The sequence below is a fragment of the Fundulus heteroclitus genome, chromosome 24 (assembly GCF_011125445.2).
Source record: "Fundulus heteroclitus isolate FHET01 chromosome 24, MU-UCD_Fhet_4.1, whole genome shotgun sequence".
Classification (NCBI taxonomy): Eukaryota; Metazoa; Chordata; class Actinopteri; order Cyprinodontiformes; family Fundulidae; genus Fundulus; species Fundulus heteroclitus.
The window spans coordinates 1,319,326-1,335,302 of NC_046384.1; the positions used below are offsets into that span (position 1 = coordinate 1,319,326).

At 41.1% G+C, this 15,977-nt stretch overlaps 1 protein-coding gene across 1 annotated transcript; it reads right to left on the bottom strand.

The window, feature by feature from the left end:
* Positions 1–8,733: 8,733 nt before the first annotated feature.
* LOC118557851 (gastrula zinc finger protein XlCGF57.1-like) lies at positions 8,734–10,817 on the bottom strand (the record flags this gene model as incomplete). Its single annotated transcript, XM_036128319.1, has 1 exon — positions 8,734–10,817. A coding segment is annotated over exon 1 (1,611 nt), but the record flags the coding sequence as incomplete, so codon positions are not given.
* Between the last annotated feature and the right edge of the window lie 5,160 nt (positions 10,818–15,977).

The window sequence follows — 15,977 nt, forward strand, 5'->3', positions numbered from 1 at the left end:
TTCATGAAGCCACTGAAGCTCTTCAAACCACCAGGAACCCGGTTCTTACAGAAAAAGACTTTATTTTTCCTCAGTATATTACTTCATGTTTACATAAATAGAAATAGGTTTTCTTTTTGGACTAGTCCAGAACCTCAGAATTAAACATTTAAAGGCCAGCACGGCATGCAGAGTCACATTTCATCATAGAAAATAAAACAGGTAAAAACTGAGTTTTGTTAGTCTTCAGCAGAGTGAAGGAGGTTAGTTGACCCAACTAGAGGAACCTGAACATGATGAGGGAACACAGAGCGTACGGGCAGAACCACCAGCAGGAAGTGGGCTTGGAGCCTTAAAGACGGATGCAGGAACAGCAGCAGAGGGAGACGTCTTCAGCTTTCATCCTGAAAGTTTGAACTCATCTTTATTGTTGTTTTTTTCCTGCATGAAGAAGTATAGAACTTCTGCGGTTGTTTTATGGAAATTCAACCACTCTGCTAACGTCAGAGAGTTTCTACTATGAATAAATCTTGGTGCAATAAACACGTCATGATGAAATTATGATTTTAAGCCCATATAAACGGTGATTTCAGAATACTTTCTTTCCTTTTAATCCGAACACGCTTCAATCCAATCAGGGAAAGTTGGGCATGTAAACAAGCTCCTGTCATTAACCAGCTAACTAACTAAGAGCCGCCTTACGAGCTACCAGACTGATGTTTACGCAGCAGCTGGAAGAATGACTTCAGCCGCTCAGGACTCTGCTCACAGCCCTGAGACAAGCCGTGTCCTCGTTTCCTCACTTTGAAATGGAACAAACTTAAAATATTATAATGACTTACCCTGCTGTTGAGCTTCCATCACCCTCATCAATGACTCCATGTTGTTTCAGCTCCTGCATCATCACTGTGGCGTTCCCATGCCATGTCAAATCTTGCATATTACTTTTTTTCTTTGGGACAGCAACATGCTCCCTATCTTTTGAGGACTTAGTTTGAGTCGTGTTCTGTGTCTTCATTTAATAGAATTTACTACAGTAAATCTGTATTTAAAAATACTGCCTCCTCCTTGCTGAGTCATCTGTAAATAAAATGGGTAGCACTGCTGCCTTGCAGCAAGAAGGTCCTGGGTTTAAGTCTGACCCTGGGTCTTTCTGCATGGAGTCTGCATGTTCTCCCTGTGGGTGCGTGGATTCTCTCCAGGTACTCTGGCTTCCTCCCACAGTCCAAAAACATGACCGTTAGGATAATTGTTCTGTCTACATTGTCCTTAGGTGTGTGTGCGTAAATGGTTGTTTGTCCTCTGTCACTGTGTTGCCCTGTGATAGACTGGCAACCTGTCCAGGGTGAACCCGCCTCTCATCCATTGACAGCTGGAGAAAGGCATGTGTCAGAAAATGGAAAGAAGACATCTATTTTCCAGGTAAAAACAACATGATCAGATATTTACTAGCTTTAAACAGGGATTCATATATTTCCAAATCAAGACTTCCTCTGGGTAAATCAGATCACAACCTTTTTCTCTGCTCAGATTATAAACCCCTTGTCAAGAGACTACCTGCAACAAAAAGGGCTGTGAGAAAGTGGTCATAGGACCCTACAGGGTTGTTTTGAAACTACCAATTGGGTTTCTCTTTGTCAGCCACATGGAGAGGACATAAATGCCATAACTGAGTGTGTGACTGATTATATGAACTTCTGTATGGACAGCATCATCCCCACCAGAACAGTGATATGCTTCCCTAATAACAAACCCTGGATCACCAGTGACCTGAAAGAACTGTTGAACAAGAAAAAAAGAGCCTTTAGGGAGTGAGTCAGGGAGTTATTTAGGAGTATACAGAAGCATGGTGGAGCAAAGCGAAAAACAAACCTTACATTTGAAACGAATTGTAGTTGTACACCCGGGAAGAGGAAGTTACCGGAAGCTAATAGCATAGGCTAGCGGACATTCGGCGCCAACTTTAAAAAGTTTCGCCTTTATTTTAGTCATAATGAGTGGACTAGATAACACAGACATCAATATCCCATCAGTGTATAAAACCCTTGTGGAGATGACGTTTGTTAAAGCCATAAAAACACACTCAAGTTACATCAGCAATGACATAGTTCTAAGAATGCAAACAAGGCTAACGGTGAGAGTGCATTATGTAAACCTTCTCAATAAACCATTTAACTTTCCCTGTTTATTTCTCTGCCAAACCTGTCGGTGTCTCGGTGTGAATCTGGTTCACTTTGGCCATCCAAGGGAAAGTACTCCAGGAAAACGTTGGTCATTTCAGCAGCAGACATGCGGCTCTGAGCTAGCCAAAACGCGGTCGGAGCAGGCCCCGGGTCGTAGTCCAGTCCCCGCCATGCAGCAGGTGATTTAAGTCCAGATTTTGCTCTCAGCTTGGGAACTGACTCCTCCGACTGGAGTCCTGAGGAAGCAAAACAAAGCAGATTTTGGCATGGACAGGTTCTTCATTCCGGCGTCTGAGGCAGAGTGTAAGACTGCAGACTTAACTCTGATTCAGCCGGCAGTCCTCCGATGCAAGTCAGGTCCTCCGATCCACAGAGGACAACGAGAATTCCCCCCCTCTTGTCGCTCCATTGAAGCGACGGCAGATGAGTTTCACAGAAAGCATATTTACTCAGCTTGTAAGGTTCGATCTCCATGTGGCCCGCATGGTGGCTAGTCTCCCCAACCACCCACTCCTCCAGAAAAGTCTGGCTCTATAGCAGGGCATCCTGCTGTGAGAGGCTGTCTCTGCGTGGATGTGTGAAATTCCTTTCAACCCATTTTAAGTTCTCCTCAGGTTACATGTTGTTCCCAATTCAATCTAATTTTCATTTATTTATAGCTCTATACATCTCCAGTAACATAAATTCTGCATTAATCATAATCAACATCTTCAAACACATGTATATTATTTGTTATTGTCTTCCTTCTTCACCACTAAACTTCTCTGAACTATGAACTTTAACAAAAAGCTGAGCTAAAAAGCAGGGGTCTTTACCACTTACAGATTGGGACTACAATTGCCTCCTTTCACTGCTCTGTTAATAAACCATCTGACCATACTTTATTATACAACCTTAATACCATCTGTTTACTTGATATATTCAGATATTTCAACATTCAATAATGCATTTCATCCCTCCCAGGTGGGGCCATGCCACATTTATATATGGCTCTATTTATCTCTCTATAGCTCTCCAGTAACCGAAATTCTGCATTAATCATGTCATCATAATCATCAACATCCTTAAACATTGTCATGGTTCATAGTCTCTTGACCCACATGCAGAACACACAGAATAGGCAGGAGGACGGTTAACAAAGTTTATTAAATTAATAAAAAACGATCGCGGGGATTCCTTCGGAGCCGCAGAAAACGTAGGGTCCCTCTAATACGTGACCGGGTTCTTACCACTGAGCGAAGGACGTACCGCCGAGGAGAGTGAGCGGAGGATGCGGAGCTTTGGGGGCGGAGGCTGCTGGTGTGAGCAGCGGAGCAGGTGGCTGTTGCTCCTGGGGCTGCTGACAGGTGGAGGGCTGGCTGGGTTCCGGTGATCGGACTGCGGATCGGGGGTGACGGCTGACTGCTGGGCGCCGGTTAAGTGCAGGGGTCGGCGTGATCTTCAGTTTATTGAGATGACAGGAGAGCGGAGCTGGACAGAGAGAGGTCAGCTCAGCTTCAGGACTGGACAGTTCCCCAAGGGACTCCGAAGCGGGATTTGGAGCTTTCCACCTGAGGCACAAAGACAGGCTTTAGTCAAAGGAGGAGACGTTTGTGAAACGCAGGCTGTGAGCTCCTACCACATATGGTTAACACTCTGGCGAAGAGGTGCAGTCAGCCGCTTCCTTTTAAAGCCGTCCCCGCAGCCGCGCTGATGTTGAACACCTGCGCTCAGCACCGCCCAGTGGTCAGCAGCCACCTGTGAGAGGAAGAGAGCCACCGCAGCAACCTGACACCCATGTACATTATTTGTTATTGTCTTCCTTCTTGCTCTTCTTTCTTTACCACTAAAATTCTCTGAAATATGGACTTTAACAAAATGCTGAGCTAAATCTTTAGCTTTACTTTTATTATCTAAAATAGTCTTCTCCCCACAAATAATTACAAGATAATTAAAGACAACCTTGGTGAAGCTTTGCTGTATCTGATGACATACTACTACAGCCTACATTTCACCTCTACAGTCATTCAGACTGAAGTGTTAAAGGACAATATCCACGAACAAGACAGCACAGGTTCATCCAAAAACGTCATGGCAGGTTGGAACAGTTTTATTGAGAAGTAGAGTTGTTCCAGCTAAGTGTTATTGACATTCAGCTTTGTGTTGAAAGGTTTTGATCTGAGGGCTGTAAAGTTACATAGGTTTTGTTTTTAAAAGAACAACGTGTATACACATGCAAAATAAAAAATGTGTACAACAATGACAATTAATCTGTTTAATTTTCAAGTTAAAGGCTAAAGAGTTCTTATCTAAATGATGTTTTCTAATGGTACGGTCAAAAGAAATCAGCCAAGATATCAGTGTTCACATTTCAGGCCATAATACAGGTAAAAGCCAGTAAATTAGAATATTTTGAAAAACTTGATTTATTTCAGTAATTGCATTCAAAAGGTGTAACTTGTACATTATATTTATTCATTGCACACAGACTGATGCATTCAAATGTTTATTTCATTTAATTTTGATGATTTGAAGTGGCAACAAATGAAAATCCAAAATTCCTTGTGTCACAAAATTAGAATATTGTGTAAGGGTTACATTTTGAAGACACCTGGTGCCACAAACTAATCAGCTGATTAACTCAAAACACCTGCAAAGGGCTTTAAATGGTATCTCAGTCCAGTTCTGAAGCCTACACAAAGATGGGGAAGACTTCAGATTTGACAGCTGTCCAAAAGGCGACCATCGACACATTGCACAAGGAGGGAAAGACAAAAGGTTATTGCTGAAGAGGCTGGCTGTTCTCAGAGCTCTGTGTCCAAACACAATAATAGAGAGGTAAAGGGAAGGAAAAACTGTGGTCAGAAAAAGTGTACAAGCGATAGGGATCACCGCGCCCTAGTCAAGATTGTGAAAAAAAAAAACGTTCAAAAATGTGGGGGAGATTCACAAGGAGTGGACAGCTGCTGGAGTCAGTGCTTCAAGATCCACCACCAAGAGACGCTTGAAAGACATGGGTTTCAACTGCCGCATACCTCGTGTCAAGCCACTGTTGACCAAGAAACAGCGCGAAAAGCGTCTCACCTGGGCTAAGGAAAAAAAGAGCTGGACTGCTGCTGAGTGGTCCAAAGTCATGTTTTCTGACGAAAGCAAATTTTGCATTTCCTTTGGAAATCGAGGTCCCAGAGTCTGGAGGAAGAAAGGAGAGGCACGGGATCCACGTTGCCTGAAGTCTAGTGTAAAGTTTCCACCATCAGTGATGGTTTGGGGTGCCATGTCATCTGCTGGTGTCGGTCCACTCTGTTTCCTGAGATCCAGGGTCAAGGCAGCCATCTACCAGAAAAGTTTTAGAGCACTTCATGCTTCCTGCTGCTGACCTGCTCTATGGAGATGGAGATTTCAGGTTCCAACAGGACTTGGCGCCTGCACACAGCGCAAAATCTACCCGTGCCTGGTTTACGGACCATGGTATTTCTGTTCTAAATTGGCCAGCCAACTCCCCTGACCTTAGCCCCATAGAAAATATGTGGGGTATTGTGAAAAGGAAGATGCAGAATGCCAGACCCAACAACGCAGAAGAGTTGAAGGCCACTATCAGAGCAACCTGGGCTCTCATAACACCTGAGCAGTGTCAGAAACTCATCGACTCCATGCCACGCCGCATTAATGCAGTAATTCAGGCAAAAGGAGCTCCAACCAAGTATTGAGTATTGTACATGCTCATATTTTTCATTTTCATACTTTTCAGTTGGCCAACATTTCTAAAAAAATCCCTTTTTTGTATTAGCCTTAAGTAATCTAATTTTGTGACACACGGAATTTTGGATTTTCATTTGTTGCCACTTCAAATCATCAAAATTAAAACATTTGAATGCATCAGTCTGTGTGCAATGAATAAATATAATGTACAAGTTAGACCTTTTGAATGCAATTACTGAAATAAATCAAGTTTTTCAAAATATTCTAATTTACTGGCTTTTACCTGTAAATGACTGGCCAAGGCCGGAGATCACTTTAGTGGAATTTATTCAGTTTTTCTTTCAGGTGAGCCAAAGATGGCAGATGCAGAATATATGCAAGGACATCCAGGCAGGTTAAAGATGGACAAAAAAAAAAAAAAAAAAAAAAAAAAAAAAAACAGTACCTCCCATGTTATAGTCATTCACCCTCAGTGTGACTTCTCTGGAGTCTAACCACAGACTGCCTGCCTGTGGAGCAGAGCCCTGCTTTTAAAACCACAAGCTCCACCCACAGGAAGTCCAAAAAAGCAAACAAAAACAAACAAACAAACCAGAACAACTAAGCAATTACTTCTAACTCAAATTAAAATATACAAAATAATGAGGGAAAAAAATTACAATCAAAAATACAATACTCAGTTTAACAAAACACTCAGTACTTCTGATGACATCACGTCATCATGTGACCCCCTCCTAGCACACCACAGTCCAGAAATAAGCCTGCTTGAAAACAGAACTGGGAAAATGTTTAAAACTGAAAATAAAAAAGGTTAGAATGAATGCTAATCATCCAAGAAGCGTTGTTTGAAGGAACTTTCCCAGACAGGCAGATCATAAAAACGTTAAACATAACGGTGCTACATGCTAAGCTAGCATTAGTTCCTCCTATGCTACATGCTAAGCTAGCATATATCATTGCATAACGTTTTGTCTGAATGCACTGTATTAGTTTTATTATTTGTTCAAACAGGACTGGGAAAAAATATTTTCATCCTTAAATTATAAGGTGTTGGGTGTTGTACTAAAAATTAGTTTTATTAGAAAGTTAAAACTATCGATTAAGAGTTTAGCGCCCTCTGGTGTACAAATCATGAACAAGAGAAGATCCCATCAAAAAAATACCCGAATTGTTTATTTTTTACAAAAACCGAACAGGGAATAGAACAAAGAACATAAAGCAAAGGCATATTTTTTTAAAATGCATTTAAGTACAAAATACATATGCAAATCAAAGAATGATAAAAAAACTGAAGATATTCAAAATAAAATATGTTTCTATACTCCTAACGTGTTAATAGCTGGGGGTTTTTATGTACTTTAAGAAATCGTGTATATATTCTTATTTCCCTAACCACAACTGGGAAACATTTTTGCTATTGAAAAAACAAACACAGATGTATTTCTGTATTTATTTGTAAAATATGCAATATTTATGCAAATACAAAGATATACAAAAAGAAACCCCCGGCCCGAAGAAAGACAAAAGAATAAAAAAAAGAAATTTTGCCTACGGGAAGTTATTCTGTTCGCGCGTGCGCAAATGAGCTGATGGAACGGATTGTGCTACCGGTACGGATCGGGTACTGGCAGGCTTCTTCGTCGTTTCAGAAGAGGGGGAGGGCCCACGTAACTGGAAATAGATTTTTTTTTATTGAACAATTTCAAAATGCAAATTTCAACAAGTACAAGTAAACATAAGACGTCATCCAAAACAACTGTTAGGAAAGAAAATGAAAATAAAAACAACAGTGTAGCTCATATATCGTGCTAACATTTCTGAAAACTTTAAGGCAGTATTATTTCCTAATATCTTGACAAAGGCGTAGAGATATTTGATATCATTCAAAAATGCTTGAAAATTTGGAGACGTTTTAAAGAATCTGCACGGGGAGCAGAGAAAAAAGCGGTCGAGCAGGCACACAGCTCTCTGTCAGGGGCCCATGTCACTTGGAACCAAACAAAGACAAAAGCAAAGTCCTACAAAGACTTGAGCATACTGTATGGATTAAGGGGAAAGCATTAGGCGGGTTTAATAACAAAGTGGAATCTGTCGGACAGATTCCACTTTGTTCATGTTAATAATAAATCTTCAAACTCTAAGGTCACTTGTGGAGTACCACAGGGTTCAGTCCTTGGACCGATTCTCTTAACTCTACATATGCTTACGATTGGCAAAATTATCAGACAGCATGGGACTAATTTCCACTGTTACGCTGATGACACTCAGCTATATTTATCCATAAATCCTGATGAATCCGATCAATTACTTCAACTACAGGCATGTCTTGATGACATCAAAAGCTGGATGACAGTTTTCTGCTTTTAAATTCTGACAAGACAGAAGTTGTAATCTTTGGACCAGAGTCCTCAAAAAATAAACTTCTTAATCAATCACTTAATCTGGATGCCATTAATTTGGCCTCTGGTAATAAAGTAAAAAATTTTGGTGTTATTTTTGACCAAGACGTTTCTCATATTAAACAGGTTTCCAGAGTTTCCTTTTTTCACCTCCGGAATATCGCCAAAATTAGAAACATTCTGTCCAGGGGTGATGCTGAAAAACTAGTCCATGCATTTGTTACTTCAAGGCTGGACTATTGTAATTCTTTACTATAGGAAGTCAAAAAAATACAGTTCAAAGTCCTCAGCTGATCCAAAATGCTGCAGCAAGAGTTCTGATAAAAATCAACAAGCGGGATCATATTTCTCCAATTTTAGCTTCCCTTCATTGGCTTCCTGTTAAATCAAGAATAGAATTTAAAATACTTCTAACATATAAAGTCCTTAATAACCAAGCTCCATCATATATCAGAGCTCTGATCACAACAGAAAGGCTTCTGATCTGTGTGGATTCTCATGTGTTTGTTTAAAGCTGATTTGTGGATAAATCTTTGTCCACATAGATCACAACAGAAATGCTTCTCTCTTGTGTGGATTCTCGTGTGTTTGTTTAAAGCAGATTTTTGGATAAATCTTTGTCCACATAGATCACAACAGAAAGGCTTTTCTCCTGTATGGATTCTCATGTGCGTGTTTAAATGTGATTTTCGGCTAAATCTTTGACCACATAGACCACAACAGAAAGGCTTTTGTCCTGTATGGATTCTCATGTGTTCGTTTAAATGTGATTTTTGATTAAAGCTTTGTCCACATAGATCACAACAGAAAGGCTTCTCTCCTGTATGGATTCTCATGTGTGCGTTTAAATGTGATTTTCGACTAAAACTTTGTCCACATAGATCACAACAGAAAGGCTTTTGTCCTGTATGGATTCTCATGTGTTCGTTCAGAGTTGATTTTTGGCTAAATATTTTACCACATAGATCACAACAGAAAGGCTTTTGTCCTGTATGGATTCTCATGTGTCTCTTTAAATTAGATTTTTGGTTAAATCTTTGTCCACATAGATCACAACAGAAAGGCTTCTGTCTTGTATGGATTTTCATGTGTGTGTTAAAATTAGATTTTTGGTTAAATATTTGTCCACATAGATCGCAACAGAAATGCTTCTCTCTTGTGTGGATTCTCATGTGTTTGTTTAAACCAGATATTTGGATAAATCTTTGTCCACATAGATCACAACAGAAAGGCTTTTGTCCTGTATGGATTCTCATGTGTGTGTTTAAATGTGATTTTCGCCTAAATCTTTGATCACATAGATCACAACAGAATAGCTTTTGTCCTGTATGGATTATCATGTGTGTGTTTAAAGCTGATTTGTCGCAAAATCTTTGTCCACACAGATCACAACAGAAAGGCTTTTTCCCTGTATGGATTCTCATATGTCTGTTTAAACCCGATTTGCGGCTAAAGCTTTTTCCACATAGATCACAACAGAAAGGCTTTTGTCCTGTATGGATTCTGATGTGTTCGTTCAGAGTTGATTTTTGGCTAAATCTGTGACCACATAGATCACAACAGAAAGGCTTTTGTCCTGTATGGATTCTCATGTGTCTGTTTAAATTAGATTTATGGTTAAATCTTTGTACACATAGATCACAACAGAAAGGCTTCTGATCTGTGTGGATTCTCATGTGTGTGTTTAAAGCAGATTTTCCAATAAATGTTTTGCCACAGTCTTCACAGCTTAGCTTTCTTCCTTTCTGGACTTTCCTACATGACTCCACATTTTTCTTCTCCGTAGAACATTTCTTATATCCAGAGTCTGACAAGTGTTTCAGCTCAGAGAGAGGGCGTTCTTCATCACTGTCTTCGTCATCCTCCTCAGTGTCTCCAGTCTCTAAAGAAATTGAAGCATCTCCATGATCTTGTATCCTGGTGGATTCTTCATAATTCTCTTCTGGAAGCTCTCTGCCATTAATCTTATCTGGATAAAACTGTAAGAGCAGCAGAGACTGTTCATCCTCCAGACTATTTTTGGGAGGAGCAGAGACTGGAAACCTGATGGCATTAATCACCTCCTTCCCAACATGCAGCTTCTGTTTAAAATCTGCAGGAAACATTGAAACACATTATGCACATTAGAAAGTATTTTGATGTCAGCTTGAACTGAGGCACATTTTAATAAATACATATTTGGTAATTTAGTTGATATTTGATTTAACTAAAAGTGTTTCTTATTGTTATTTTTGCATTGTTTTACTTATGTATTGTTTGTTTACAGTTACTGGCAATAGAAATCGCACCCTTGGGCATTTTTCATGTTCTGTTGCCTCACAACCTGCCAGGTAAAATGGATTGTTGGATGATGGAGTTTGCACCATTTTATCTAAACAACATTGTAAGAGATTTTGAGAGTCGACTGCAAAGTTGATTGCCATGGAAATTACAGTTAAACTGACTCTGAAGGCAAAGTGTCTGACATACTCAGAATGGACAGAATGACTGATATGCGTCAGCAAGGACGTCTGCATTACATATCTTCTCCACCAATGTGATGAATGGAACACTGATATACTGGGAACGCCCTGAATGGGTGGACACATACTTGGTATTTAGAGTCTGTTTGTGAGAACTAAGGGGGTTCTCAGATATCGGTGGCGTTTTGTTGCTATGAGAACACAGTACAGACTGTAAACATCCCTCTGCCTTTTAGATTAAATGGGGATAAAATATAGTTACGGTTTGAAGAGTCTTTTTTCTTACTACAGAAGTCTACAATAGAAGCACCACATTATCAGATAAAAGAACAAGGGGAGGCCAAGAACAGGTCGACAGTATAACAACATTGAGAACTGTAAAAAGCAATAAAACAGAAAACTTCAGATTCCATGACTATAACATCTCCTTAAAAAGTCAGTTCTTTGTAAAGCTACATTTTTTTCCTTTAAGTGCTGATGACACGATATTGACATTTCCTGCCATGTTTTGTAAACCAAAAAGGTATTCCCTGATGATCCATTTAATATTTACAAACGCACCTGCATAACATGGAAGGAGGCAGAAGTGACGTTAGCGCAAGAACAATTTCCAGGGTTGTTGACCCCATGAACAGCAGCTTCGTAGCAGACAGTTGCTAACGTTTTCTGAGTTCCACTGGTTGTAGGTTATGACTATTCCGGACCATGTTAGTTTATATAAATTTCCTGAAGGCTAAAGTCGGTGAAGAAGGTCAGACGGACTCATGAGAAGTGGAAGCTCAGCCCTCTGCAGCATCTGCTCTGAACATTTTGAGCTAGATTGTTGATTTAATTTCAATCTTAAAAGAGTCACTGTGTGGTCCATTATAGACCAATTCATTGTTATTGTTTTGATCCCGTTTTATCGCACATGCGCGGCGGACTGGTAGGCAAAAGGTGAACACAATGGCGGACGAAAACAAAGAAAAAGACGAGTTCTCAACGTATTTTTCTTCTTTAGATAACGTATCACAAGATCGTTTAAGGAGTAAGTTGATGGTTGATGGTATCAGATTGCCAGATCCACACAGCAAAAGCCTAAAGGGACGGAGCGAGTCTGTGAAATGCTGGCCAAGAGTTCCGTACCCCGACATATACAGCTGCCTTATAAACACGCAGGCCAGTACACACGAGAGAGCATGGAAGCTCTAAAACCACTGGACGGCTACAATTATTTCATATTGGGACATACGCACCAGCAAACCCCGCGACCCCATGAGGGATTAAGCGGGTCAGAAAATGGATGGATGAATGTTCAGATATGTTTGTGTAACAGCAGAAAGCGGATTCGGACACACCGCACCTCTGCAGAGACGAAGACCCGCCACCGGTACGTAAAAAAAAAAACATTGTTCACAACGGATTATTTTGGTGTTTTTGTCTTATTTAAATGGGTGGGGGTGTCAGCGACGTTGCAGCGTAAACACAGACGTACTAGCGGGCGTAATGCAGCCGCTGTCTGGTGAACATTATTGCACACTGATTGCACGAAGAAAACTAAAATGATGCGGCAGCGCATCGACTCCGCTTCTCCCGGCCCCGTCTATCGATCGCCACCTCCCCTCCACCACTATTTAAGTAGAACAATGACTAGTGCAGAATTAAGTTGTATTTACCGGAGATGAAGTGTAGACTGCAAATTCTGTCGTGGTATGATGGCTCCCACAGTCGATTGAGATTGTCTACCTGCGTCCTTTTCATTGAAATTATCCATTTCTTTCTTCATCTGTCGGTAAACAACAGAAATGTACACCCGACGATTTGGAATGCCTCTGTGTGCAACCGGGAGCACAACAAGTTGTAGGCATTGTTTAGATTCCAAAAATAAACTAACTAAAAGTACGCTCTAAATCACCCGTTTTGTCATGTAGTAGACGAGAACAGATCTGTTTTTGCCTACCCGCGGGACTCGGATGTAGCGCGGACGTCACGCGTGAACTGGTCTACATGTGTAACCATCCATTTCGTCACTGAAGACTGGACCCTTTGCGCTGGCTGCTTACAGACTGACTACTTTCCAGATGACCACACAGGAGCCATGTTAGCCCCAAGGTATGTTAGTTGAGCAGTAATTGCTAATTTTGCTATTGCTGCATATTTATTCTATTTGTAATATTTATTTGTATATAAATAAAAGCCTTTATCTATCTAGGTCTGAGAGATACACTGGAGTCATGGGGGCTGCAAGAATGCCACCTTGTCTGTGTCACCACAGATAATGCCACCAACAACATAACTGCAATCGAACTGAATGAATGGCAACGGCTACAATGCTTCGTCACCGTCTCCAGCTAGCTTTTGGTAAGTGTAATTTAGTGTGAGCATGAGTGCATCACTGAGGGAGCGTGTCTGTTTTTTCTGAGTATTATGTTATCTGTGTACTTCTTGAGCTGGCATCTTCCTCAAATAATTTCACAATGGTAACAAGTGGTGACAATGACGATTCTTAATTAAACATACAAAAACAAAATATTTGTGAAATTGAACTTGTTTGTTTATCCTGCTTCATCTTTGATCATAAATGGATAACGGGAGTTGCGTGCAGATTTAATTAGATTTTAGTATAAATTAAATGTATTTATAATTTATATCACAATCACATTTGTTATTAAATTACATACATTTTTCTTTTATCTATACAGAGAACACTTTGAAAGCTCTCACACCAGCATCTACAAAGCAAGCTGTGGAACGTGCAGTTGGGGTCTGTAAAAAGGTGGTGAGTGCGTTCTCCAAACGTGACTTGGCCAAGGCTCAAGCAGTGCTGGGCTTGCCTCACCATCAGCTCATCACTGAAACCCCCACAAGATGGGGTTCACGGCAGCAGATGATCCAGAGGTTCCTAGAGCAGGACAAAGCTCTGTCACAGGTCCTTCTTGCAGACAAGAAGGTGAGACATGGAAACTGGACTTTGCACACTGATTCCTTGGATTCTGATTATATTTGCAGCCTATATTCGCCTCCTGATGAAAGTAACCCGTTTTTCTTTGCCATCTGAATTAGGCAAGAAATCTGGTGCCAAGCTGGCAAGATGTGACGGTACTAGAGTCCATGAACAAGGCATTGGGTCCACTGTTCGAGTTTACTGATGCTTTATCGGGGGAGAAGTACGTCACTATCTTTTCTGAAACCGGTACTGCACCTCTTCAATAACTTAAATACTCAGCCAGAAAGATGGGGACACAGAGCTCTCAAAAGCAATCAAAGAGGGTATCCTTAAGTACCTCAATGAAAAGTATGATGACTGTACCACCAACAACCTTCTAGACATGGCAACATTTGTTGACCCACGGTTTAAGACAGCCTATATGAAGGAAGAGTGGGTGGAGTTCATAAAGATGAGAGCTGCAGCAGAGCTGGTGGACATGGTAACGCCGGCACCTGAAAGTGCAGAAACAGCCGCCTCCTTTTCACCACCAGCTGCTGAAGATGATCCAGACCTTCGTTATCCAACAAAGAAAAAGAAGAGTTTGGGGAGCTACTTCAAAAAGGCACCTGCTGCAGGCCAAGGCACCAGCCACTCTCAGCCAAGCAGAGCATCCATTGAACTGGAGCTCTCCATGTATCTTCAGACACCTGGGCCTGATTCAGAGGCTGACCCTCTGGGATGGTGGAAACAACATGACTTAAATTTCCCATTAGTGGCCAGGCTGGCTCAGAAGTACTTGTGCATGGCCCATTTACATTACACCTAAAAACCGAGCAATGCCGAGACCAGTCCGAGCTTGGATCAGTTATCCAAGACAAGCCGACCCGTTTACACACAAAGCTTATCTCAGTTCCTTGGTTGCTCATCGCCCCCTAGTGGTGATCTGCGGTACTACCGCTCTCTGGGATTGAAGGCGGAAGCAGCAAATCAAAACGGCGGCGCCCGTAACATTCAGGAAGTTATGCTTGATATTTCGTTGTTTGCGGAGAGTCAGGGGAAGTGGATGAGACAAACGAACGTCTAATAAGGATTTACAGACGCAGGAAACAATGACAGACGCTGAGGTTCATCACACTGCTAAGCAGAATCATCTCTGGAAATCGTGTGGCACGGTAAGAAAGCTAGTATTATTATGAATGTCTGAAATGTGTCTGAATGGAGTGTGAATCGGGACGAGCAGCCAGACTGCCGGAAAACCCGCGGACAATCAGCTGACTGTAAGGGCATGACGTGGTCTGCTCATGCGCTCTTTATCAGAAAACCGGGCCAAAAAATAAAACCAGGCCGAGACCTACCCAAGAACTGGTCTGCAGTTAGCGCGGTCCGGTTATGTTTAGCGCGGTCCGGTTCAGTCTGCTGACCATTTACACACAAGAGTTATCTCGGTTACCGAGCTCAGACTGGTCTCGGCTCGGTTAAAAAAGTGTAAACGGGCCTATTGTCACGTGTAAGAGGTCATGTCTTAAGACAAATACAGCTGACCAACTTGTCTTCCTCGCACTCAACCTATAACTTTGACAGAAACGACATTTCTACATTGATAATGTATCCTTTGTTTGCACTTTTTTGATGGTTGATGCCTTACACAGTTTAGTTATATTCAACCCCAATTTATTTCATTTTGATAATTTATATTGCCATTATGGTATGCAAACTTTGCACTACAAGGCTGAACATTTAAGAAACTTGAACTTTTCTATGCAGAAACTTAAACTAAACATTAGTGCACTTTGATTTATTTTGGTAATTTAATTTAAAAACCTGTAGGATTTTTTTTAATAACCCGAAGGATACTGTAGCACTACCTCCGCCTCATTTTATGTATTTATGTTGATGCACTACAATTTATTTTTCTAATTTGTGACAGTTCTATAAATGTCACTTCAAAATAAAGTTGGAAAAAGTAAGCAATTATGTTTTGTCAGACGGCTCACCTGCTATTATCATCTTATGTAGAACAGATTACTGGATCAATGTTTGCTTCTGTGCTTGTTTGTCTCTCTTGTGTCCCTGCTCTGTCTTCTGTAACACCAGTCGGTCGAGGCAGATGACCGTTCATACTGAGCCCAGTTCTGCTGGAGGTTTTTCCTTCCCGTTGAAGGGGAGTTTTTCCTTTCCACTGTCGCTTCATGCTTGCTCAGTATGAGGGATTGCAGCAAAGCCATGGACAATGCAGACAACTCTCCCTGTGGCTCTACGCTTCTCCAGGAGTGAATGCTGCTTGTTGTGACTTTGATGCAATCAACTGCTTCCCTTATATAGGACATTTTTGACCAATCTGTATAATATGATTGATTTTGACTTTGTA